Here is a 26,004-nt window from a genome sequence, read left to right on the forward strand (position 1 = left end):
GGTCGCACTTAAGATGTGATCCGAGTCCCAAGAAGGAGCATGCTGCCCTAAGATCCGGTGGAAGAACTTTCCAGACAGAAGGAGCAGCTGATGAAAGTGGGGGTAATGATGAAGCTGGTAACACCAAATAAATGTGCTAGACCAGGTGTTGGCCAACTTTTACCGTAAAGGGCTAGGTAGTAAACATTTTAGGCTTTGCTGACCATGTGGCTTTCTGGTTTTTTGTTTGTTTGAGATGGAGTCTTACTCTGTCGTCCAGACTGGAGTATGGTGGCATGATCTCCGCTCACGGCAACCTCTGCCTCCCGGGTTCAAATGATTCTCCTGCCTCAACCTCCCCAGTAGCTGGGATTGCAGGCACATGCCACCATGCCAGCTAATTTTTGTATCTTTTTTTTTTTGAGACAGTCTTGCTCTGTCGCCGGGCTGCAGTGCAGTGGTGTGATCTCAGCTCACTGCAACCTCCGTCTCCCGGATTCAAGTGATTCTCCTGCCTCAGCCTCCCAAGTAGCTGGGACCTCAGGTGCATGCCACCATGGCCAGCTAATTTTTGTACTTTTAGTAGAGATGCGGTTTCACCATGTTGGCCAGAATGGTCTTGAACTCCTGACCTCATTATCCTCCTGCCTCAGCCTCCCAAAGTGTGGGGATTACAGGCGTGAGCCACCACGCCCGGCCCATGCATTGATTTTTTACATCAAACTTTATTGAGGTGGGACTTACAGTAAGATGCACCTATTTTAATGGGTTTTGTGTGATGGGTTTGGTTTGATTTTTTTTTTTTTTTTGACAGTCTCGCTCTGTCGCCTAGGCTGGAGTGCAGTGGTGCAATCTCGGCTCACTGCAAGCTCCGCCTCCTGGGTTCACACCATTCTCCTGCCTCAGCCTCCCAAGTAGCTGGGACTACAGGCACCCACCACCACGCCCGGCTAATTTTTTTTTGTAGTTTTGGTAGAGACGGGGTTTCACTGTGTTAGCCAGGATGGTCTCGATCTCCTGACCTCGTGATCCGCCCGCCTGGGCCTCCCAAAGGACTGGGATTACAGGCGTGAGCCACCGCACCTGGCCTGTTTGATGGGTTTTGTAAACACCGTCATAATCCAAATATAAAACATTTCCGTTGTCCCCAGAAGTTCTCGTGCTCCTCTGTGGTGGGCCCTTCCTCACACCCAGCCCAGGCAACAGTGATTTGCTTTCGATTACTGTAGGTTTGGTGTCCTTTTTTAAGAATTTCACATTGGCCCAGCGTGGGGGCTCACGCCTATAATCCCAGCACTTTGGGAGGCTGAGGCGGGCTGATCACCTGAGGTTGGGAGTTGGAGACCAGCCTGACCACCATGGAGAAAACCTGTCTCTACTAAAAATACAAAAAATTAGCCAGGCATGGTGGCGCAAGCGTGTAAGTCCAGCTACTCGGGAGGCTGAGGTAGGAGAATCCCTTGAACGTAGGAGGCAGAGGTTGTGGTGAGCCGAGATCGCTCCATTGCACTCCAGCCTGGGCAAAAAGAGCGAAACTCCATCTCAAAAAATAAAATAATTTCACATCAGTGGAATCACATGGAATGAATACTTTTGTGTCTGATTAATTTTGCTAGATGACAGTGTTTTGGAGATTCAAGTGGTTATGTGTCTCCGCAGTAGATTCCCTTTTTCTTTCTTTTTTTTTGTTTCTTTGAGACAGAGTCTTGCTCTGTTGCCCAGGCTAGAGTGCAGTGGTGTGATCTCGGCTCACTGTAACCTCCACCTGCTGGGTTCAAGCAATTCTCCTGCTTCAGCCTTCTGAGTAGCTGGGACTACAGGCACCCACCACCATGCCCTGCTAATTTTTTGTATTTTTAGTAAAGACAGGGTTTCACCGTGCTGGCCACGCTGGTCTCAACCTCCTGATCTCATGATCCGCCTGCCTCGGCCTCCCAAAGTGCTGGGATTACCGGTGTGAGCCACTGTGGCCCGGCTTTTTCTTCTTCTTCTTCTTTTTTTTTTTTTTTGAGATGGAGTCTCGCCAAGTACAGTGACTGCATCTCAGCTCATTGTAGCCTCGGCCTCCAGGGTTCAAGAGATTCTCCTGCCTCAGCCTCCCAAGTAGCTGGGACTATAGGCGTGCACCACACCCATCACTTTTTGTATTTTTAGTAGAGACAGGGTGTGGCCATGTTGGCCAGGCTGGTCTCAAACTCCTGACCTGAAGTGATCCGCCTGCCTCGGCCTCCCAAAGTGCTGGGATTATAGGCATGAGCCACTACTCCTGGCCAGTTTATAGTTTTCTTATTTTTTATTTTATTTTTATTTATTTATTTTTGAGACGGAGTCTTGCTCTGTCACCCCGGCTGGAGTGCAGTGGCACAATCTTGGCTCACTGCAAGCTCCACCTCCTGGGTTCAAGCAGTTCTCCCTGCCTCAGCCTCCGGGGTAACTGGGACTACAGGCACATGCCAGCACACCCGGCTAATTTTTTGTATTTTTTGTTTGTTGGTTGGTTTTTGAGACAGAGTCTCACTCTATCACCAGGCTAGAGTGCAGTGATCTTGGCTCACTGCAACCTCCGCTTCCTGGGTTCAAGTGATTCTCCTGCCTCAGCTTCCTGAGTAGCTGGGTCTACAGGCGCTTACCACCACGCCTAGCTAATTTTGTAATTTTAGTAGAGATGGGTTTCACCATGCTGGCCAGGATGATCTTGAGCTCCTGACCTCGTGATCCGCCCGCCTCGGCCCCCCCCCGCCAAAGTGCTGGGATTACAGGTGTGAGCCACCGTGCCCGGCCTATTTTTTTGTATTTTTAGTAGAGATGGGGTTTTGCCATTTTGGTCAGGCTGGTTTTGCCATTTTGGCCAGGCTGGTCTTGAACTCCAGACCTCAGGTGATCCACCCTCCTCAACTCCCAAAGTGCTGGAATTACAGGTGTGAGCCACTGCGCCCGGCCCAATTTTCATTTCTTTTGCGTATGTACCCAGAAGTAGGATATGCCTTCATTTTTACGTTGTGTGGCTGACAGAATTACGTTCTGTTCTGTAACCATAGTTCACATGTCAGTATTTCTATCTACAGAGCCAGGCAAGGCAGTGTGTGTAAATTAGATTTCCTCATCTGTGGGTCCAGTGTACCAATTCCTGCCCCCTACAAATGATGTTCTTAACTGGCTTCAAGTTCAAAGGCTTTCCTCTTGTTTCATGAATCATTAGTCTCCTTTATCACATGAATTTTTTGAACTTTGTTATCCTATGTGTTGTGTCCTTCTGTTTTCTTTCTTTATTTTTATTTTTTCATTTATTTTTGGAACAAAGTCTTGCTCTGGGCTGGAGTGCAGTGGCAGCATCTTGGCTCACTGCACCCTCTGCCTCCTGGATTCAAGTGATTCTCGTGCCTCAGCTTCCCGAGTAGCTGAGATTACAAGTGCACGCCACCATGACCGGCTAACTTTTATATTTTTAGTAGAAACGGGGTTTTACCCTATTGGTCAGGCTGGTCTCGAACTCTTTTTTTGTTTTTTTTTTTTTGAGACGGGAGTCTCGCTCTGTCGCCCGGGGTGGAGTGCAGTGGCCGGATCTCAGCTCACTGCAAGCTCCGCCCCCCGGGTTTACGCTGCCTCAGCCTCCGGAGTAGCTGGGACTACAGGTGCCTGCCTAGTTTTTTGTATTTCTTTAGTAGAGACGGGGTTTCACCGTGTTAGCCAGGATGGTCTCGATCTCCTGACCTTGTGATCCGCCCGTCTCGGCCTCCCAAAGTGCTGAGCCACTGCGCCCGGCCTAATTTTTCGTATTTTTAGTAGAGACGGGGTTTCACCGTGTTAGCCAGGATGGTCTTGATCTCCTGACCTTGTGATCCGCCCGCCTTGGCCTCCCAAAGTGCTGAGCCACTGCGCCTGTCCTTTTTTTTTTTTTTAGAGACAGAGTCTTGCTCTGTTGCCTAGGCTGAAGAGCAGTGGTGTGATCAGAGCTCACTGCAGCCTCAAACTCCTGGGTTCAATCAGTCCTCCTGCTTTGGCCTCCCAGATGTTGGGATTACAGGCGTGAGCCACCATGCCCAGCCCTTCCCTGTTTTCTTTTTCCTTGACCACCTTCCCCTGCTCATCTCTCTGCTCTGACAGCTCCCACCATCCTTCCTTCCAGCTCTTAGGAATGTGCTGGCTGACTGTGAGCTTTTTCTTGGGAATACCCTCCTAGCTCCTGTCCCAGGTTTACAGGCATCTCAGTGGCTCACTGTGGCACCTGCGCCCTAGGTTGGTTGTCTAGACCCCACACCTCTCTTGTCCTAAGGCTGGGGGCCCTCGCGGTCCCAGTGCTGCCTGCTTCCACACTGCCAGGCCCTGTGCCACTGGCACACCTGTCTGCAGGTCCCCTTCCCGCAGCCCACCTAGAACGAAGGTCTGTGTCTCTGTGAGGGAGTGAACCCCCAGTCAGAGCAAATCCTGGGTTACAGCGCTGACCCCTCCAAAGCTCACTTTTGTTATTTTCGTCTCCTCACCATTGTACTTGACAGACCTTAGTTGCCACATCTACTCCGTGGGGGTTTTGGCCCATTAGAGCTATGAAGCTAAATGAGGCAGTTCATAGGGAAGGGTGCTTGTGGTCCTGGCTTCTAGAAAGGTGTGATTTGCAGGGGCTGCTGGAAGCCCTCCCTGCCCACTCTTCCCTTTCTTTTGGTCTAGGGCTGGCTTTTATCTTCAGTTCTCATTGAATCTCTTTTCAAATGCAGATACCTCAGACTGCCAGCTTCTTTCATTTAGGCATCTGGGGCTTTGACACCTTGCTGTGAGTTAGTTTATTAGATTTATTTTGGAGCCAGGTGGCCAGGGGAAAGGAAATTGAAGAGGGAGATGCAGCTTCACCCTGATTTCTGAGGGGAGGCCTCCCCGATTCTCCAGCCCCTGACAGGCACTGCGTGAGAGCTCACAGTTAGCAGGCCAGTCCCTGGTGTGGTCCACACGTATCTTCAGTCCCGGGCTGGAAGCATGATGTGTGCAAATGTCCAGATCACGGGGTCCTCCCACCATCACAGCTTTAGCCAGGCAACTGTTACTGAGGTAAATAATGTTTTGTGTTTGTAGATCAAAAATAATGGAATAGTTTCAAGTTCGTATGGTTCTGCTGCTAAGTGTTATGCAGGGGGAGTCTGAGGAGCCCTGAGATCACTGAGAAATAAGACAGGTGCGGTGGCTTATGCCTGTAATCCCAGCACTTTGGGAGGCCAAGGCGGAACGAAGAACCTCATGCCAGGGGCCAGAAAGGAGGCTGAGACCAGAGTGTGAGTAGGAGTCAGCCCCCTGAGAGGTGGGACCAGAGAGGAGGCTTCTTAGGAAGCCATAGTGAGGAGGACATGTGGGACAGGCTCAAGGATTGACAAAGGAACAAGTAAAAAATAATAGAATCAAAAAAAAAAAAAAAAAAAAGGCAAGGCGCAGTGCTTCATGCCCGTAATTCTAGCACTTTGGGAGGCCAAGGCGGGTGGATCACTTGAGGTCAGGAGTTCAAGAACAGCCTGGCCAACATGGTGAAACTGTGTCTCTACTAAAAATACAAAAAATTAGTGAGGTGTGGTGATGTGCACCTGTAATCTCAGCTACTCGGGAGGCTGAGGCAGGGGAATCCCGGGAACCTGGGAGGTGGAGGTTGCAGTGAGCTGAGATCGTGCCACTGCACCCCAGCCTGGGTGACAGAGAAAGACTCCATGTCAAACAAAAAGGACAAAAAGAGTAGAGTCTCAAATGGGCCCACGTATGTATGGGAACCTAATTCATTACCAAAGTGGTCCTGCAAACACTCTGGAGAGAAGCAGCTTTGAAATGAGTGGCACTGAAGGCCAGGTACAGGGGGCTCATGCCTGGAGTCTCAGCTACTCAGGAGGCTGAGGCATGAAAATTGCATGACCCTGGGAGGTGGAGGTTCCAGTGAGCTGAGATCGTGCCCCTGCACTTAAGCCTGGGTGACAAAGCAGGATTCTGTCTCAGGAAAAAAAAGAAAAAAAGGTACTGAGACAATTGGATATCAGTTTGGAAAAAATATGAAATCAGAGCCTATATTAGTTAAGCATTGCTGTGTAACACATTATTCCCAAATGTAGTGATTCAAAACACTCACACCTGTAATCCCAACACTTTGGGAGGCTGAGGCAGGAGGATCATTTGAGCCCAGGACTTTGAGACCAGCCTGGGCAACATAGGGAGACCCCATTTCTGAAAAACAAAAGATAATAATTAGCTGGGCGTGGTGGTGCATGCTTGTAGTCCAGCCACTCGGGAGGCTGAGGCAGGAGAATCGCTGGAGCTTGGGAGGTTGAGGCTGCAGTGAGCAGTGAATGCGCCACTATACTCCAGCCTGGGTGACAGGGTGAGACCCTCCGTCTCTCTCTCTCTAGTCATCATCATCATCCATCATCAACAACAACATCTGTTATCTCACAGTCATGATAGGTCAGGAAAGTGAGAGCAGCTCAGAGGGTGACTCTGGCTCGTTAGGTTGTAGCCATTCATGCTGTCGGCCTGGGCTGTGCCATCTGAAGGCTTGACTAGGGCTGGAGGATCTACTTTACTTTCTTTTTTTTTTTTTTTTTTTTTTTTTTTTTTTTTTTTGAGACGGAGTCTCGCTCTGTCGCCCAGGCTGGAGTGCAGTGGCCGGATCTCGGCTCACTGCAAGCTCCGCCTCCCGGGTTCACGCCATTCTCCTGCCTCAGCCTCCTAAGTAGTTGGGACTACAGGCGCCCGCCACCTCGCCCGGCTAGTTTTTTGTATTTTTTTAGTAGAGACGGGGTTTCACCGGGTTAGCCAGGATGGTCTCGATCTCCTGACCTCGTGATGGAGGATCTACTTTCAAGGCTGTTCACTCACATGGCTGCTGGCTGTTCCTCACCACATGGATCTCCCCATAGGGCTGCTTGAGTGTCCTCACAACATGGCGGCTGGCTTCCTGCAGAGTGAGTGATAAGAGATAGTGGGAAGGAATCTGCAGTGCCTTCATATCCTAGTCTTGGGCATCCCACGTCTTCACTTCTGCCACACTTGATTCGTTATGAGTGAATTACTAAGTGTAGCCCACACCTTGAAGGGAAGGGGAATTAGGCTCCACCTTCTGAAGGTAATATCAAAGAGTTTGTGGGTATGTTTTTAAACTACCACAGACCTCTACCTCACGCCACACACAAACATCAGCTCCAGGTGGCTTACAGACTTAAATATGACACAAACTATCATGCTTTTAGAAGATAATATAAATTATCTTTGGAAAGATGCCTCACCTCATTAATGCTCAGAGAAATGCAAATCGAAACTGTAGGGAGACACCACTACCCATGTTTCAGGTTAGCAAAGGAACATGTTCTTGCCTCCTGCCCCACCCTCTATGCACACGTACACATATAGAGGATTGTGTATGATGTAAGAGCTGGGCACAGTGGTGTGCACCTTTAGTCCAGCCACTCAGGAGGATGAGGCTGGAGAATTGCTTGAGCTCAGGAGTTCAAGGCTGCAGTGAGCCGTCCTCGTGCACTGCACTCCACCCTGGGTCTTTTTCCTTCTGTCTGCTCTGGTGGGTGTGAGCTGGGCTGTGTGCTGGGGCCCTGGTGTGCACTCTGATGGCTCGTGCACCTTCTTGTATGCATTGATTGTCATCTTATTGGGTGGGTGTTTAAGTCTTTGGCCCATTTTCCTGTTAATTATGATTTCCTTTTTGCTTTTTGGTGGCTGTTTTTTTTTTTTTTTTTTTTTTGAGATGGAGTCTCACTGTCTTGCACTGTTGCCCGAGCTGGAGTGCAGTGGCACGATCTCTGATCACTGCAACCTCCGACTCCCTGGTTCAAGCGATTCTTTTGCCTCAGCCTCCTGAGTAGCTGGGATTACAGGCATGCACCACCACACCCAGCTAATTTTTGTATTTTTAGTAGGGACAGGGTTTCACCATGTTGGCCAGGATGGTCTTGATCGCTTGACCTCGTGATCCACCCACCTCAGCCTCCCAAAGTGCTGGGATGACAAGCGTGAGCCACTGCGCCCAGCCTGGTGGCCCTTTTGTATCCATCGTTGGTTGTGTGTTGCACATATTATTCCCCATTCTATGGCTTGCTTGTTCATTATTTTTATTTTTAATTTTTTTATGTTGAGATAATTGAAGATTCACATACAGCCGTAAGAAATGATTCAGGCCAGGCATGGTGGCTCACGCCTGTAATCCCAGCACTTTGGGAGACCCAGACAGGAGGATCACCTAAGCCCAGGAGTTCGAGACCAGCCTGGGCAACATGGTGAAATGCCGTCTCTAAAAAACACTAAAAAATTAGCTGGGCATGGTGGCGTGTGCCTATAGTCCCAGCTGCTTGGGAGGCTGAGGTGGGAGGATCACTTGAGCCCAGGAGTTTGAGGCTGCAGTGAGCCGTGATTGCACCATTGTACTCCAGCCTGGGCAACAGAGCAAGACCCTGTCTACAAAAAATAAAAGGCCAGGCACACTGGCTCACACCTGTAATCCCAGCACTTTGGGAGGCTGAGGCGGGTGGATCACCTGAGGTCAGGAGTTTGAGACCAGCCTGGCCAACGTGGTGAAACCCAGTCTCTACGAAAAATACAAAATTAGCCGGGTGTGGTGGTGGGCACCTGTAGTCGCAGCTACTTGGGAGGCTGAGGCAGGAGAATGGCGTGAACCTGGGAGGCGGAGCTTGCAGTGAGCCGAGATTGCGCCACTGCACTCCATCCCGGGAGACAGAGTGAGACTCCGTCTCGGAGAAAAAAACAATAGATACAAAAAAATACATAAAAAATAAAAGAAATGGCTCAGAGATCCCTTGTAGACTTGGCAAATACCTCCGTGGTAACAGTGCACCTGTCAGTGGAGTACAGTAGCTCAAGGGGATGTTGAATCATTGTGCTGCATTGACCTTGTTCAGATTTCACAGCTTTCCATGTGTCCACCTGTGTGTGTGTGGTTTAGTTCTGCGCCTCTGTCACTGTAGGGTTTGTGTGAGCCATGGTCAAGACGCAGCACAGCCACCATAGGGAACTCTTGAGCTGCCCTCTTACAGCCACAGCCACCTTCTTTTCCCAGCCTTAACTCCTGGGAGCCACTGGTATGTTCTCCATCTGTATGGTTTTGCCATTACAAGAATGTTGCATCAATGGAGTGCCATAGGGTGTGGGCGTGGAGGTCGGCATGATGTCCTGAGGTCCATCCAGTTGTGTGCACTGCGAGTGTGTTTCTTTGACTGGAGGAACCTCCCATAGTATGGACGGACCACCATGTTTTTAACCATGTGGGTTAAATTCTTGTAACCATTCACCTGTTACAAGACATTTGGTTTTTTCCTCCAGTTTTTTGCTATTGTGAATAAAGTTACCATGAACTTTTATGTAGTTTTTTGAGTGACTTAATTTTTTTTTTTTTTTTTTTAATGAGGCAGAGCCTCACTCTGTCACCAGGTTGGAGTGCAGTGGTGTGACCTCGCGCCACCACACCCGGCTAATTTTTGTATTTTTAGTACAGATTGGGTTTTGGCATGTTGGCCAGGCTGGTCTTGAACTCCTGACCTCCTGTGATCCCACCTGCCCCAGCCTCCGAAAGTGCTGGGATTACAGGCGTGGGCCACCGCGCCCGACTTAAATTTTCATTTCTCTGGGATAAAGGCCCGTGAGCACAGCTGCTGGTTGGTGTGGGAGTTGCATGTTGAGCTGTTCTGGTTTAAGAAACTCGCACACTGCTCTCCAGAGTGGTGGCTGTTTCATGCCACAGGCTTTCATCAGCTCCCTGTGAGACTCCTTTTTCCTCACATCCTTGCCATTTGGATTTGTGGGCAGCCGTATCTCGCTGTGGCTCTAATTTGCATTTTCTGAACGGCGGGTGATGTTGAGCATCTTGTCATGGATGCATTTGCCGTCTGTGGATCCTCTTCAGTGAAGTGTGTCTTCACGTCCTCTGCTCCTTTTCTAATTGGATGGTTTCATTTTGACTGCTGATTTTTTGAGACTCGTGTGTTCGTGGCAGAAGTCCTTCGTTCTCTGTGTGGTCTGTGGATATTTACTCACTCAGTAGCTGTCTTTTCACCCTCTTCGCAGGATTTTTATAACAAGGCAAGTTTTTAATCTTGTCAAGGTCCAGTTTTTCAGTTTTTCATTTTATAGACTCTGCTTTTGCTTTTGGTGTCACCACTCTGTAGAATTGCTATTATTTCACGTTTACATTTGGTTTGCATTTCACCCAGGGTGGGGGTCAAGAATCTTTTTTTTTTTTGGATTATTTTCTGTTACCCAGTCTGGAGTGCAGTGGCGCGATCTCGGCTCACTGCAACCGCCATCTCCCAGGTTCAAGCGATTCTCCCACCTCAGCCTTCGGAGTAGCTGGGGCTACAGGTGTGTGGCACCACAACTGGCTAATTTTTTGTATTTCTAGTAGAGACGGAGTTTCAGCATGATGGTCTCGAATTCCTGATCTCAAGCAATCCTTCCCCCTCAGCCTCCCAAAGTGCTGGGATTACAGGCATGAGTCACTGTGCCTGGCCCCAGCACCATTTACTGAAGACTTTTTCACTCCCAGCAGTGTCGTAAATTGCATGTCTACACATGTGTAGGGTTATTTCTGTTTTGTTTTTGGTCTTTTTTTTTTTTTTTTTTTTTTTTTTGAGACGAAGTTTCGCTCTGTCGCCCAGGCTGGAGTGCAGTGGCAGGATCTCGGCTCACTGTAAGCTCCGCCTCCCGGGTTTATGCCATTCTCCTGCCTCAGCCTCCCGAGTAGCTGGGACTACAGGCGCCCGCCACCTCGCCCGGCTAGGTTTTTTTTGTATTTTTTTAGTAGAGACGGGGGTCTCACCGCTTTAGCCAGGATGGTCTCGATCTCCTGACCTCGTGATCCACCTGTCTCGGCCTCCCAAAGTGCTGGGATTACAGGCTTGAGCCACCGCGCCCGGCCTTTGGTCTTTTTTTTGAGACAGAGTCTTGCTCTGTTACCCAGGCTGGAGTGCAGTGTTGATTTCAGCTCATTGCAACCTCCGCCTCCCAGGCTCAAGTAATCTTCCCACCTCAGCCTCCCAAGTAGCTGAAACTGCAGGGGCGCACCACCGTGCCTGGCTAATTTTTAATTTTTTGTAAAGATGGGGGTCTCCCTATTTTGCCTAGGCTGGCCTTGAACCCCTGGGCTCAAGTGATCCTTCTGCCTCGGCCTCCCCAAGTGCTGGGACTGCAGGTGTGACCTGCCTCATCTGGCAATTTTCTGGACTCGACTGTCTTCCATTGGTTTATGTCTCTATGCGTAAGCCAATAACTTAGGTCTTACTTACCAAACTATACAATAAGTCTTGACATCTAACAGTGTAAGTACTTCAAATTTGTTCTCTTTCAGGCTTATCCCTACCGTTCTTGGCCTTTTGTGTTTCATATAAGTGGAGAATTAGCTTGTGAGTTTCACACTGTTGGGGTTTTGATTGGGACTACGTCAAATTTTGTATGAATTTGGGAAGAAATGACATCTTTTCGGTTCTGGGTCTTGTGACATATAATGTGATGTCTCCTCCCGTATCTTCCCATAAAGATATGGTTGTGGTTTTCTGTGTACATCTTTTGTTGGGCTTATTCTGAGGCATTGAGGCTTTTGGGTGCTATTCTATTTTTCAGTTCGAAGTAGGAGTGGACATCCTCCCCTGTCAGCCTCTGTCTTTCCAGGGAATATGCTTTGTCTGGGAGGGCAGGAGAGAAAAGGCAAGGGAAGCAGATTTCTGCAAGCGTCAGAGCCCTTGAGGGAGTGGCTCTGCTATGTTCAGTCACTGGGGCTGTGGGAGCAGGAGGGTGTGGGGCAAGGTGAGGGCATGGCAGTGAGGGAGACACTGGAGTGTTGGAGTCAGGGCTTGCAGGAGTGAGCCGGGCAGAGAGGAGGCGATGGGCAGAGAGTGGGGTATTGAATGGAGGTGACAGGCGTGGGCTGCAGTTACTGGTGGTGATGGAGCACAGTTGGTCAGATGAGGACACTGGTGTAGAGAAGAGGTCAAGGCTTGGAGGGGACAGGCAGTCTGCGGAAGTTTCTCCAGGAGAACATTAGACCACCAGGAATTCGGGCAGTGATGGGTGGGGGTGAAGCCACAGTGAGGGCCGGTGCTGGGTGCTTGGTGCCTGATGATGTGTGTTCCAGCTGGAATGCTCAGGGAGAGGAGGGGAGGGGACTCCAGGCCTCAGCCAGGAGCATGAAACGCTCAGGGAGAGGAGGGGAGGGGACTCCAGGCCTCTGCCAGGAGCACAGGGGTTGGGGAAGGAGGGCCCTCAGTAGGGAAGACACGGTGTCACTGGGGACAGAGCCCCAGGGCAGGGTTTCAGGATGGAGGCTGGAGAAAGCCTGGATCAGAAGCCACCTCCTGGCCGGCGCGGCAGCTCACCCCTGTAATTCCAGCACTTCGGGAGGCTGAGGCAGGCAGATCACTTGAGGTCAGGAGTTCAAGACCAACCTTGCCAACATGGAGAAACCCTCTCTCTACTAAAAATACAAATATTAGCTGGGTGTTGTGCCACACACCTATAATCGAAGCTACTCAGGAGGCTGAGGCAGGAGAATCATTTGAACCCAGGAGCCAGAGGTTGCAGTATTTCATGCCGATGCAGATGCTTTGGGATGAACTTCTAAGGGTTGGACTGGGAGGGGGTGAGCTGCACATTGGGCCCTGGAGGACACTCAGACCCTCCCTCCTGCCCCCATCACCACTCACTCATCCAGCCACCACTTCCCCTAAACTGCTGCTTCCTTGGAGCAGTCTGCAGGCCCCGGGCGTGCCCTGTGTGTAGGAAACTTACTGCTGGGGCCTCCCTCCCAGAGCTTCATGCAGCTGCAGAGGCCCCTCCAGAGCCTCTTCGTCTGCCCTGGACACCCCATGCCTTCTGTGCTGACCGCAGTAGACGTGGTGTGACGTGCTGGTGCGCATCCTGCAGCTCGACTCCAGTCCCCAGAGGTAGGCTGCTTAAAGGCAGGGCCTGCCCCCGCTGTCCCTCCCCAGGGCACAGGCAGACAAGTGCAAATGGAACCTCTCCAGCAGCCACCAACCTGCTTTATGGCTGGTGCTGTCCTTGTCACATTTTGGGAGGTCTCTGGACATTTGGCTTCTTTTCAGAGTGGACCACGCGGGCCACGGGCTATGGGTCATAGGGAGCCTTGGCCTGAGCTTGTCCACTCCTTGGCCGCACTGAGCTGTGCCTGCCTTGCCAACTTCTGCCTGGCTCCCTCGGTCCTTCACAACGGCTGATGAAGGCCCCTCTTCCAGGTGCTGGCACATGGGTGAGGAGTCGTAGAAGAGGGGCCTGCAGATTGTGCTCTCAGCAAGCCTGTCGTCTAGTGGAAGAGACTGGCCGGGACACAGAAGCCACGTGTGGACGCTGCTGTGGGTTGGTGGCAGGGGTTGGGAAGGTGCCATCAGGAGTCCTCAAAGGTAAGCTGCTGGGGCTGCGTGTGATGGCTCGCGCCTGTAATCCCAGCACTTTGGGAGGCCAAGGCGGGCAGATCACCTGAGCTCAGGAGTTCCAGACCAGCCTGGCCAACATGGCAAAACGCTGTATCTACTAAAAATACAAAAATTAGCCCGTGTGGTGGCAGGCGCCTGTAATCTCAGCTAATTGGGAGACTTAGGCAGGAAAATTGCTTGAACCTGGGAGGCGGAGGTTGCTGTGAGCCGAGATCGCACCACTGCACTCCAGCCTGGGTGACAGAGCAAGACCCTGTCTCAAAAAAACAAAAAACAAAAAATGGTGAGCTGCTGTCTGCCCAGCCAAGGGTTGGGGAGAGACCAGCAGTCTGGCTGGAGAAGCCTCCCATCCAGCCTTCCCGATGAACGGTGAACATCTCTCTGGCAGGACACCCAGCACTGGGGTTGGTTACAGCTGGGGTGAGGCATGTCTCCAGAGCCTGCACCTTCAGAAGGTCAGCAGTCCTTCTGAGAGTCCAGCACTGCAGCCACTGACCCCCAGACAGCCTCTCTGCCCATACAAAGACATCTGGCCAGGCATGGTGATGCATGTCTGTGATCACAACACTTTGGGAGGCTGAGGCAGGAGGATCGCATCAGCCCAGGAGTTTGAGACCAGTCTGGGCAACACAGGGAGACCCCAACTCCATACACAAAAAAGACAACAACAAATAAGCCGGGTGTGGTGCTGTGCACCTGTAGTCCCAGCTACTGGGGAGGCTGAGGTGGGAGGATCGCTGGAGCCCAGGAAGTTGAGGCTGCAGTGAGCTGTGATTGCAGCACTGCACTCCAGCCTGGGGACAGAGCAAGACCCTGCCTCAGAAACAAACAAAACAGAATCAAACAAACCAGTCTGTGTGTATGTAACACTTTTAGCCAGGCTCTGGCAGCCTCTGTACCCACTGGCAAGATACCATAGCCATTCTCCCAAGGACATTGAGACCCACCTCCTCTTGTTAACAGATGTGTATGTATAGACGTTATTCTACAGAACGGCTACACAGTTATTTTTCCCAGAATAATAGGCATCTAGGTAGTTTCCCATTTTTTGCTCTGTATCTCGTAGATACTGCTACAAATAAAATCAAATCTGGTCGGATGTGGTGGCTCATACCTATAATCCCAGCACTTTGGGAGGCCGAGGCGCAAGGATTGCTTAAGTCCAGGAGTCCAGACACAAGCCTGGGCAACACAGGAAAACACTGTCTCTACAAAACAAATTTAAAAATTAGCCAGGTGTAGGCTGGGTGCGGTGGCTCACACCTGTAATCTCAGCACTTTGGGAGGCCGAGGCGGGTGGATCACCAGGTCAGGAGATCGAGACCATCCTGGCTGACACGGTGAAACCCCATCTCTACTAAAAATACAAAAAATTAGCTGGGCGTGGTGGCGGGTGCCTGTAGTCCCAGCTACTCGGGAGGCTGAGGCAGGAGAATGGCGGGAACCCAGAGGTGGAGCTTGCAGTGAGCAGAGGTCGCGCCACTACACTCCAGCCTGGGCAAGAGTGGGAGACTCTATCTCAAAAAAAAAAAAGAAAAAATTTTCTGGGTGTGGTGATCCCACCTGTGGTCCCAGCTACTTGGGAGGCCAAGGTGGGAGGACTGCTTGACCTTGGGAGGTCAAGGCTGCAGTGAGCCGTGATTGTACCACTGCACCCCAGCCTGGGCAAGAGTGAGACCCTGTCTCTTAAAAAACATAAAAAATCAACAACAAAACAACCAAGTTTTTTAGTTATAAGTTACAGGAACCAACTCCACCAAGCCTAAGCATAACTGGGCTATAAACCCCCAGAACCAGCCGTAGGGCAGGCAGTGTGGGGGCACTGGGCCGGCCCGTCCCTGGTGGGGCTCCTGTGGGACCGTCCAGGTGCCACCCACTGCACCGTGGTACGTGGGCTTTCACCCTGTGATGTGCGGCCAGAAGGCAGGCAGGCTCTCCAGCACTGTCAGTCCCTCTAGCTGACCTGCTCTGGGGGTTTTAGTAGGGTGGGGTCCTAGAAATCAGGCTGTCAAAAGGCGTACTTTGTTTAATTTTTGAGACGGAGTCTCTCTCTGTCACCCAGGCTGGAGTACAGTGATGCAATTCTGGCTCACTGCAAGCTCCGCCTCCTGGGTTCAAGCGATTCTCCTGCCTGAGCCTCCCAAGTAGCTGGGACTACAGGTGCCCGCCACCACACCCAGCTAATTTTTTGTATTTTTAGTAGAGACGGGGTTTTACCGTGTTAGCCAGGATGGTCTCGATCTCCTGACCTGGTGATCCACCGGCCTCGGCCTCCCGAAGTGCTGGGATTACAGGCGTAAGCCACTGTGCCTAGGTGCACATTTTAAGTTTGGAGGTGCACCTTACTGAGGTGCACTGTTCACGCATCCCTGTGAACGTGGGTGCCTACAGCAGGTCCCCAGCCCTCCGCCCCGCCTGTGGAAGCAAGTTCCCATCCTCTTTCTGCACCCTCCTCAGCGTTTCTCTGAGACTCTTTCCCCTACCCCTTTCCTCTCTTTTCTTTCTCCGAATGGCATGCGGCCTCCACCTATCCCTTGTCCCTATCTCTGGTGAATAGAGTGACGCCGCCCCTCGGGCTCTGGGCTCTCCTTGCACCATGGACACTGGGAGGTGGGCGCTGTGGTGAAGTAGTGACCAGGGCAGCTCTGGATTTAGGCGTGGCCTTGGTCTCCCCATGTGGAAGACGGGGTGATGGCAGTAGAGAGGGTGCTGAGGCTCCTGGGCCTGGAGCTGTTCTCACGGGGCCTCCTGGGAGCTTGGGCTGGGCCTCCGTGCCCTGCTGGGCCTGCCTTCCTGAAGCCACATGGCCCAGAGGTATGCAGGCTGTGAGGGGACGGTGGGTGAGGGTCGGAACAGTGCCCCGTATCCTCCACGGGCTCCTCCCGCCTGGGCCCACACTCAAGTGTAGCTGGCCTGGGCTTTGACTGAGAACTGGAATGAACCGACCAGGTTATCTGTTTAGAACTGGAATGAACCGACCCGGGAATCTGTTTGACATTCCAGGGAGGTTTGGGGGAAGGTTTGTGGAGGAGAGGGAGCCGCCCTGCCCAGCCCCTCAGCCTGGGTGTGTCCGTTTGGTAGGACTACCAGCCGGCCACCAGGCCTTCATGGCTCAGCCAAGGACCAAGTCTTCTCGGCTCTGGTGGGCTGTTCCTGGTCCATCTTGTGGCTGGGAGGAGCAGACAGAGCTTGGTGAAGTTCGGCTAGGGCAGCCAAGACTCAGGTGGGTGGGAGGCCGCCTTTCCTCCTGGAGCCCTCAGCCCACTGCCGTGGGCCTTCAGCCAGCCCCTTCCTTCTGAGGCTGGTTCCTGGGCAGGGAGGCCAGAGGGGGACACTTAGGGCTCAGCCTGGGGGGAAGTGGGCACAGGGACACCCCCTGGCACCCACTCTTGGGGGGCTCTGGGCTCACCTCATTTTCTCTTAGAGGAGGCAGCTGGGCCCTCGAGCAGGACGGGAACCTGCCCAGAGTCCCATGCAGACATCGGGCAGCTTCCAGCTAGGAAGGTGGGCCTGCCAGGGTGGGGGCCGAGTGCCCTGTGAGCCGTGCTTGGTGGGGTGGGGGAGGTAGAGCCTCCCCACCCGTGGGCCTCCCTCTGCAGCCGGGGGTGTTGGGGGGGGCGGTTTCCACTGTCCAGATGCTGTTCTCTGACGAACTTTCACGGATGAGCCTCGGAATGAGAAACAAGACAGGCGTTCCGTCGGGAGTGCGGCTGCTGTGCTCAGCCTTTCTCTTCTGTAGGACACGGACATCCGAACATCTTTTCTTCCTTTTTAAAAATTTGTTTTAATTTTTTTCTCTTAATTATTTTTTAGTAATATAAATTGAGACGGGGTCTCACTGTGTTGCCCAGGCTGGTCTCGAAGTCCTGGGCTCAAGAGACCTGCCTGCTTAAGCCTCCCAAAGTGCTGGGATTAAGGTATGAGCCACCACCGTGCCCCGCCTATCTTTTCTTTATAAAATGCTGGGGACGGTAGGTGGTGTCTGTTAAATCTTTTTTTTTTTTTTATTTTATTTTTTATTTTTAGACAGGATCTCCCTCTGGAGTCCAGGCTGGAGTGCAGTGGTGTGATCTCAGCTCACTGCAGCCTCTACCTCCCAGGCTCAAGGGATCCTCCCACCTCAGCCTCCGGAGGAGCTGGGACCACAGGCGTGTGCCACCAGCTAATTTTAAAATTATTTTGTAGAGATGGGGTCTTACTCTGTTGCCCAAGCTGGCCTTGAACTCCTGGGTTCAAGTGACCTTACTACCTTGGCTCCCAAAGTGTGGGCATGAGCCACAGTTCCCTGATGGCTAAATCTTCTTAATCTCTCCTTCCCGTGGCTGGAGAGAGACTGGGGCTGGGCAAGGGCAGCCTGCCTTGCTCTCCTTCCCTTGCTCTTGGCTTGTGATCTCTTTGGGTTGGGGTGGGGGTAAGTGGCTACTGCCCAGGTGGGTTCTCTGGCAGGTCCAGAGATGCCAATGACAGAGAGGTGAGGATCTCATCTTGCCAGCCCTGTCAGGAAGAGGGTGTGGGCTATGACTGGCTGGCAGGGAGGGAGGGCTCTGCCATACCAGGTGTGGTGTGCCGCCTCCGTCCTCGCAGATGGGGAGCTGGCAGCATGCCTGCAGGAGTGGCTCTCCTGCCTCTCTGGTACCCATGCTGTGTCTCTAGAGGGCAAGGGGAGGACTTGGGAGCCGGGGCGGGGCGTCTGGCCAGCGTATGCTTGCCCTGGCCTCTGCAGTCTGCAGAGCTGGCGAGGCTTGGGAGCAGGCTGCTCAGAGGGAGAGCTACTGCCTGGAAAAGCTCTTTACCTGGCAGACAGAAAGCCAGGCTGGGGCTACTGGCCTTATTGGCCAAGTCCTCAGGAAGCCTCTGAGGCTATACCTGCAGAGGGGAACTATGTCTAGAGTAGGCTGAACCTGTAAAGTGGGGCTCCCAGATAAATTGGGGGCCCCTGAACAGGAAGGACCTGACTGGCTTAATTTGACCTGGCCCAGGACAGTTCCCTTCCTGAAAGAAGGGGGCATTCTATGACTTATTCTGGGCATAAGTCCAGCAGTGAAGAGTTGGGTCAGTGTGTAGATGGCCATGAGGCCTGGCTGGGTAGAGAATGGGACTCCTGGCAGGCATCTTCTGCAGAGCATGGAGTGCCTTATGTATGTATGTATGTATGTATGTATTGAGACGGAGTCTTGCTCCGTCGCCCAGGCTGGAGTGCAGTGGCGCGATCTCGGCTCACTGCAAGCTCCACCTCCCGGGTTCACGCCATTCTCCTGTCTTAGCCTCCCAAGTAGCTGGGACTACAGGCGCCCGCCACTATGCCCGGCTAATATTTTGTATTTTTAGTAGACAGGGTTTCACCGTGTTAGCCAGGATGGTCTCCATCTCCTGACCTCGTGATCCACCCACCTCAGCCTCCCAAAGTACTGGGATTACAGGCGTGAGCCACCGCGCCCAGCCAAGCACATTATGCCTTTTGAGGTGCAGCCTGTGGCCAGCCAAGCGACCACACTTGGTGTGTCGGGCAGGACTAGGGCCATAGCGGGTACATCGCCAGGGTTGTGCTCCAGCCGAAGCTGTCTGCCTGCCTGCCTGTCCCCATAGGCCTCAAGCCAGGCACCAGGTGGGGGCTTTTATTGCAGCCCAGGATGGCAGAGGCATTGTGGGAACCCAGCAAAGAAGAGGTCTAGAGACTGGGCAGTGAGAAGCTGTGGTGTCAGTCAGGACAGGCGGAGGCGCAGGAGGCGGGGCCTGCCCTTAGAAGGCCGTAGCCTGCAAAGCCCTCATGGCTGTTCCAGGAGACCTCACCCTGCCCAGCCTGAGGGCAGCGCCCGGCCCTGGAGGAGCAGCCTAGCAGGGAATGCCTCGCTGGGGTGGGCAGCCGTTTCTGGAAAGGGTGGGTGGGAGGAGCCTGACATGCGTTTCCCCTTCCCCTCTCTGAACCTGGGGCAGAATGGGGGCAGAGTAGCTCCCCATAACCCCAGGATTGTTGCTCTGCAGTGCTCTCTGTGGACCAGAGGGTGGGCCTCACACAGGGCAGGACCCGAGATGGCTGGAAGCCTGGTCTCACCTGAGGCCCAGGGCAGGGGCTCCCTGGGGCCACCCTGCCTCAAGCCGGCCTCAGTGTGCTTCCTTGTTCCCCACTTCTCAGGTGTGAGCAGCTGCCGGAAGGGGAGGTGCTCCTGAAGACACTGTGGCTGGCCCGCCTGTGCCCTTGGTGCTCTGGCTGCCTAGAGAGCCTCACCCCTGGGCCCTGGGGCCAGGACTCCAGGACTCTGACCACCTGCCCTGCCCCAGCCTCAGCGGCTGCTCCTCCTCATTAGTACTGATGCACACAGCTGGGAGGGGTTGGTGGGCTGGGCCATGGCTGCTCCCAGGCCCCACCCAGGCTCCTGAGCCTAGAAAGTGAAAAGAGGGCTCTCAGGGGCTCATAGGGGCTCTCATTGCTGATTGGCCCTGCCCTCCCTTCCCCCTCAGCAAGGTGCCAGGAAGCTGGAACCTTGTTATCTGCGTAATTAGTTTCAGACCCTGGACTGAGGCCGGCCAGGTCTCGGGGCTGCCTCCCATAGGTTGTGCACCCTGACCCCGAGAGGGAGGCGAGGCACTGCTGGTTGACAGCTAGAGGCTGGCCTGGGGAGCAGGTTCGGGGTGCCCTTCCACACTGCCCTCCCTGCCCTGGCCCGTGCCCCCCAGGGCTGCCTGGGCCTGGATATCGTGTGGGGCCTCCTGACCCAGCCAAGGGCACGGAGCTTTGGGAAGGGGATGCCCCCGAGGGTGCCAGTCCAGCCAGCTGCCCCACCCCTCAGGCCCAGCCTGGCCCCCAAGCTCCCCACTCTGGTGCCCCGAGCAGCCCTGTGGGCAAGCAGCCACCACCATGGCCGAGCACCTGGAGCTGCTGGCAGAGATGCCCATGGTGGGCAGGATGAGCACGCAGGAGCGGCTGAAGCATGCCCAGAAGCGGCGTGCCCAGCAGGTGAAGATGTGGGCCCAGGCTGAGAAGGAGGCCCAGGGCAAGAAAGGTCCTGGGGAGCGTCCCCGGAAGGAGGCAGCCGGCCGAGGGCCCCCGAAGCAGGTCCTCTTCCCTCCCAGTGTTGTCCTTCTGGAGGCCGCTGCCCGAAATGACCTGGAAGAAGGTGAGTGTGGCTGAGCCCAGAGCAGCTCCCAGCAAGCGGCCACTCCCTGCCACCTGGGGGCCGTCTCGTGCCAAGCCTGGGGCTGGGCCTGTCCACAGCTCCTGGGCTCCAGCCCCCGGATCTTGCCTGGTCTCTTCAGGCTGGGTGGCCCAGCGTCCCCCTATCAGGCAAACCCCAAGCAGTGGGCAGCCGTGAGGTGAGCCCGTGCGAGACAGCCTTCCTTCAGGCGGGGGCTGCATGCAAAGGGTCCTGCTGTGAGGTGAGCCGAGGCAATGGGTGGACCCCCAGGAGCCTTCGGACACCTGGTTCGGGGTGTGGGGGCGGGGTGGCCGGACACCTGGTGTGGGGCTTGGGGGCGGGGTGGCCGGACACGTGGTGCGGGCCGTGGGGGCGGGGTGGCCGGACACCTGGTGCGGGGCCGCGGGGGCGGGGTGGCCGGACACGTGGTGCGGGGCGTGGGGGCGGGGTGGCCGGACACCTGGTGCGGGGCCACGGGGGCGGGGTGGCCGGACACGTGGTGCGGGCCGTGGGGGCGGGGTGGCCGGACACCTGGTGCGGGCCGTGGGGGCGGGGTGGCCGGACACGTGGTGCGGGGCGTGGGGGCGGGGTGGCCGGACACCTGGTGCGGGCCGTGGGGGCGGGGTGGCCGGACACCTGGTGCGGGGCGTGGGGGCGGGGTGGCCGGACACCTGGTGCGGGGGCCGCGGGGGCGGGGTGGCCGGACACCTGGTTCGGGGCCGCGGCCGCGGGGGCGGGGTGGCCGGACACGTGGTGCGGGGCCCGTGGGGGCGGGGTGGCCGGACACGTGGTGCGGGCCGTGGGGGCGGGGTGGCCGGACACGTGGTGCGGGGCGTGGGGGCGGGGTGGCCGGACACCTGGTGCGGGCCGTGGGGGCGGGGTGGCCGGACACGTGGTGCGGGGCGTGGGGGCGGGGTGGCCGGACACCTGGTGCGGGCCGTGGGGGCGGGGTGGCCGGACACCTGGTGCGGGCCGTGGGGGCGGGGTGGCCGGACACCTGGTGCGGGGCCCGTGGGGGCGGGGTGGCCGGCAGTCATTGCTGCCTCTTTCTAGGCTGCTCAGGAGAGCCCTGGTCTCCACCTCTGTCAAGTGGGGTGGGACCGCCCACCTCTGCGGGTGAGAGAGCCAGGCCCCGGGTAGGCACAGAGCCCATGCTGGTGGTCCCCCTCTCGATGCCTGCCGCAGGCTCTGCTTTTGACTCTGTTCTCCTCACCTGTGCCCCACGCTTGCCACCCCAGCTGTGTGGGTTCCACTTGTGGTGTTCTGGGGTCTGGGGAGAAGAGGCACTGTGGTGGCCCTTGACCCCTCCCAGCCTCCCTCCAGAGCAGAGTGAGGAGGAGCTGGCAGTGTCTGGCCTACATCTTCCCATGTAGACAGGAGCCCTCCCAGGAGGCCTGGAGGCAGAGGGTGCCATGGTCCACAGGGAGCTGTGGGAAGGCAGGAGCCCTTCTGCTGCACCCCAGGCACCATCAGGGAGGACCCTGGTGACCTGGGCGAGAGCTGGGCCTGAGTTGGGATCTTTGAAGGGGAGGGGAGCGAGAGCAGGGATGTACTCTGCTGGTGGGGAGCCTCAGGTCAGGTCCCAGAGGACCCAGGGGAGATCACGAACACAGGGCTGGCCAGTTGTCAGGGGAGAGCCGAAGGAGCTGCAGCTTTATGGCACAGCCTAGCTGCAGTAGCCTGGGGGCAGGGAGCCCTTCCTGGCTGAAGGGAGGTGTGGGATTGTTGGAGTGCTGCTCTCACACAGAAGCACGGCCTGTTCTGGGGGTTGGAAGGCTGGAGCACCACCATGAAGGGCCTGCAGGTGGGTGGAGGCAGAGGGCTTCTGGGAGTGTGACTGGCCTGGGCCAGACAGATGCCTGGTGCTCCTGCCCCCACCCCCCCGGCTCTGGTGTGCCTCCTGCCATTGGCACCACTGTCTTCTTTGTCCTTCCCTGAGTCCTGGGCCGAAGCACAGTTGACAGGACCCGACCAGGGGCAGGACCCTGTCCTCACCTCACCACCTTTTTTCAGTCCGCCAGTTCCTTCGGAGTGGGGTCAGCCCTGACTTGGCTAACGAGGACGGCCTGACAGCCCTGCATCAGGTCAGCCCGCGCTGGGGGTGGGTGGGGTGGGGGCTGGCCCCCGTGCTCTGGCCGCTCACGTGGCACGGTTTGCAGTGCTGCATTGATGATTTCCGAGAGATGGTGCAGCAACTCCTGGAGGCTGGGGCCAACATCAATGCCTGCGACAGTGAGTGCTGGACGCCTCTGCATGCTGCGGCCACCTGTGGCCACCTGCACCTGGTGGAGCTGCTCATCGCCAGGTAGGGCCTGCTGGGCGTCCGTGGCAGGGAGGGGCTTCCTCTCAGATGGCCGCTCAGGAGGCCCCTCTTGGGCAGTAGACCCGGCTCTCAGCCTCTTGTGTTCCCACCTTCACCTTTGCTGACCCTGCCTGTGTCCTGGCATGGAGAGCAGAGCCTGGGGCCCCAGGGGGATGGGCATGTGCCCAGGGCAGCTTGGTCTCTGCCTCCCCAGCATGCATCCTCCTGCCGAGAGGGCGGTCTCGGGCTCCCCCAGGGTGTGCACAGAGAAATGTCTTGGTCAGTGAGGACAGAACTGGTAAGGAGAGAAGGGGAGTGAGGAGGCCAAGTGGCTTGGGAGGAGAGGGTACCTGAGCACAGGTAGGGCTTTTACCTTTAACATAGAGGGACATAGAGCAGGAGGAGCTCTGAGCAGGGAGGGTGGTGGCCTCACCAGGGTCCACGAGCCTCCTCCCTTCTTTCCCCTTCGCTCTAGGCATCTGTAGCTGGAGAGAGGTCAGGGCTGCAGTCAGTCTCGAGTGCCCCCGTGAGGCCAGATGGGGTGTGGATGGCGGTCCCATCACACTCAGGCGCTGCAGGGTGGGCAGGGAGGTGGGGTGTCCACAGGTAGGCCTGTTCCTCCTCTGCACACAGGCACACCCCCTTCTGTGTCCTGGGCTCCCCTTTGCCGACCTCCTTCCCCGGGGCTATGCTCCCCACAGCTCATTGGCCCCTCAGCATGGCTGCCTGGTCCTGCGACCCCACTGCCCTGTGCTCCCTGGGGTCCCCAGGGTCCCTGCTCCCCCAGCAGGCAGACCCATCTAGTGCATGTTTATGGGGGCACCACTGCCCCTGGAGGTGCCAGGAACCTGGAGCCCAGATGGGTAGAGACTGCAGGAGGCCTGTCTGGCTGAACCACAGGATCTAGGACTGAGGGGCAGCCAATGGGCCCCGAGGCCGCCTCTCCCAGCAGCAGGTGGACAGGGTGCCTCCTGAGGGGCAGCCCTGGGCTGAGGGGCCCTGGGGGGGACCTCTCCAAGTGAGAAGCTTGGCAAGTGGGGAAGGGCCCTGTGTCCAGCACCGCATCCGTCTTCCCTGCAGTGGCGCCAATCTCCTGGCAGTCAACACCGACGGGAACATGCCCTATGACTTGTGTGACGATGAGCAGACGTTGGACTGCCTGGAGACTGCCATGGCCGACCGTGGTAGGTGCGGCGGTGCGGCTGTGGGAGGGCTGCCGGTGGCGCTCCCTCTGAGCCTGCCGCCTCGCAGGCATCACCCAGGACAGCATCGAGGCCGCCCGGGCCGTGCCAGAATTGCGCATGCTGGACGACATCCGGAGCCGGCTGCAGGTCGGGGCAGACCTCCATGCCCCGCTGGACCACGGGGCCACGCTGGTGAGGGCTGGGGGGTGAGGGACATGCGGGGCTGGGGGCCTTGCTCCTTGGAGGTGGGGGATGGGGCCGAATTCAGGCCGGGCGCTTGCCTGCAGCTGCACATCGCAGCCGCCAACGGGTTCAGCGAGGCGGCTGCCCTGCTGCTGGAACACCGAGCCAGCCTGAGCGCTAAGGACCAAGACGGCTGGGAGCCGCTGCACGCCGCAGCCTACTGGGGCCAGGTGAGTGCGGGCAGGAGCAGGTGGGAGGGGGCTTCCAGCGCAGCCGTCTGCATCTCCTGCCTGCCGCCCACAGGTGCCCCTAGTGGAGCTGCTCGTGGCGCATGGGGCCGATCTGAACGCAAAGTCCCTGATGGACGAGACGCCCCTTGGTGAGCTTGCGGGCCCACCTCCACCGGGGGGAGAGGACAGGCGAGGAGGGTGCCCCTGACGCCTGCACCCACTTTTCAGATGTGTGTGGGGACGAGGAGGTGCGGGCCAAGCTGCTGGAGCTGAAGCACAAGCACGACGCCCTCCTGCGCGCCCAGGGCCGCCAGCGCTCCCTGCTGCGCCGCCGCACCTCCAGCGCCGGCAGCCGCGGGTGAGCGCCGCCCCCAGCAGGCTCCGCCCCTGGCTTGGCCCCGCGGATGTCAGCCCCGGGCGGAGTGCCAGCCGAACTGGGGGCAGAGTACGAGGGGGCGGGCGGGGTCCTCCCGGCACTCCCCTTCCCCTCACTCTCCCTCTTCTCTCTCCTCCCCAGGAAGGTGGTGAGGCGGGCGAGCCTAACCCAGCGCACCGACCTGTACCGCAAGCAGCACGCCCAGGAGGCCATCGTGTGGCAACAGCCGCCGCCCCCCAGCCCGGAGCCGCCCGAGGACAGCGATGACTGCCAGACAGACGCAGAGCTCAGGCCACCGCCCCCGGAGGTGAGCGTCCCGTCCCTGCTCCGCCCAGCGCAGGGGTGGGCCTGCCTTTGCCCTGGTTCTCTCTCTGCTTGGACCCCCTCTTGCCTGTTAGGAATGGTGCCTTGTAGAGGCCAGCTGCTGCCCCATCTCTCCTGTCCGTCCCTTCGTGACCATACAGCCTAAACCCAAGGCTGGGGAGGGGGGAGGAGGCTCCTGATGGCCTCTGGGACCTTCACTGCCCGCAGGAGGACAACCCCGAAGTGGTCAGGCCGCACAATGGCCGAGTAGGGGGCTCCCCAGCGCGGCATCTGTACTCCAAGCGACTGGACCGGAGTGTCTCATACCAGCTGAGCTCCCTGGACAGCACCGCCTCCCACATGCTGGTCCATGACAAGGCCCACCACACCCTGGCTGACCTGAAGCGCCAGCGAGCTGCCGCCAAGCTGCAGCGACCCCCACCTGAGGGGCCCGAGAGCCCTGAGACGGCGGGGCCTGGCCTGCCTGGTCACACGGAGACCCTCCATCCTGACTGTGGCTTCAGGGCAGGCGGGGACCCACCCCTGCTCAAGCTCACGGCCCCGGCGGTGGAGGCTCCTGTGGAGAGGAGGCCGTGCTGCCTGCTCATGTGAGGCGGTTCCTCGGCGGGCAGGGTTCCTGTCCCTGGGCACAGCCCAAGGCTGCCTCCCCACGGTGCGTGCCCTGGTGCTGCGGGTGGGCAGCACAGAAACCCCAGCTTTGACTGTGCAGGACACTGGCCCCTCTCAGGGCAGAAGACATGCCTGGAGGGACATCTGACTGCAAAGACTATTTTTATCTTGCAACTCTTGATAAAGGCTGTTTGCCATGGAGTCTGCTTGTGTGTTGTGTGTCTCAGCTGGCTGGCTGCCCCGCGGTGGGGAGTGGG

General features: G+C 56.4%; 1 protein-coding gene across 3 annotated transcripts in view; it reads left to right on the top strand.

Annotated features, from left to right (window-relative positions):
• Positions 1-25,948, top strand: part of PPP1R16A (protein phosphatase 1 regulatory subunit 16A) — a 28,074-nt gene extending 2,126 nt beyond the window's left edge. Inside the window, exons 2-13 of one of the 3 annotated variants that reach the window (XM_073018570.1) lie at positions 13,209-13,373; positions 17,433-19,011; positions 19,540-20,521; positions 22,553-22,623; positions 22,699-22,844; positions 23,922-24,025; positions 24,093-24,217; positions 24,313-24,438; positions 24,512-24,587; positions 24,667-24,796; positions 24,956-25,121; positions 25,346-25,948. In XM_073018570.1, coding sequence (XP_072874671.1) covers positions 20,263-20,521; positions 22,553-22,623; positions 22,699-22,844; positions 23,922-24,025; positions 24,093-24,217; positions 24,313-24,438; positions 24,512-24,587; positions 24,667-24,796; positions 24,956-25,121; positions 25,346-25,729 — 1,587 coding nt within the window. In that variant the 5' untranslated portion in view covers positions 13,209-13,373; positions 17,433-19,011; positions 19,540-20,262 and the 3' untranslated portion in view covers positions 25,730-25,948. Of the gene's footprint in view, positions 1-12,764; positions 12,900-13,208; positions 13,374-17,432; positions 19,012-19,539; positions 20,522-22,552; positions 22,624-22,698; positions 22,845-23,921; positions 24,026-24,092; positions 24,218-24,312; positions 24,439-24,511; positions 24,588-24,666; positions 24,797-24,955; positions 25,122-25,345 lie in introns of those variants that run through there. The other 2 variants (XM_073018569.1, XM_008001961.3) reach the window with 2 other exon arrangements.
• The last annotated feature ends 56 nt before the right edge of the window (positions 25,949-26,004 follow it).

The sequence above is a fragment of the Chlorocebus sabaeus genome, chromosome 8, assembly GCF_047675955.1.
Source record: "Chlorocebus sabaeus isolate Y175 chromosome 8, mChlSab1.0.hap1, whole genome shotgun sequence".
In the NCBI taxonomy this organism is placed as follows: domain Eukaryota; kingdom Metazoa; phylum Chordata; class Mammalia; order Primates; family Cercopithecidae; genus Chlorocebus; species Chlorocebus sabaeus.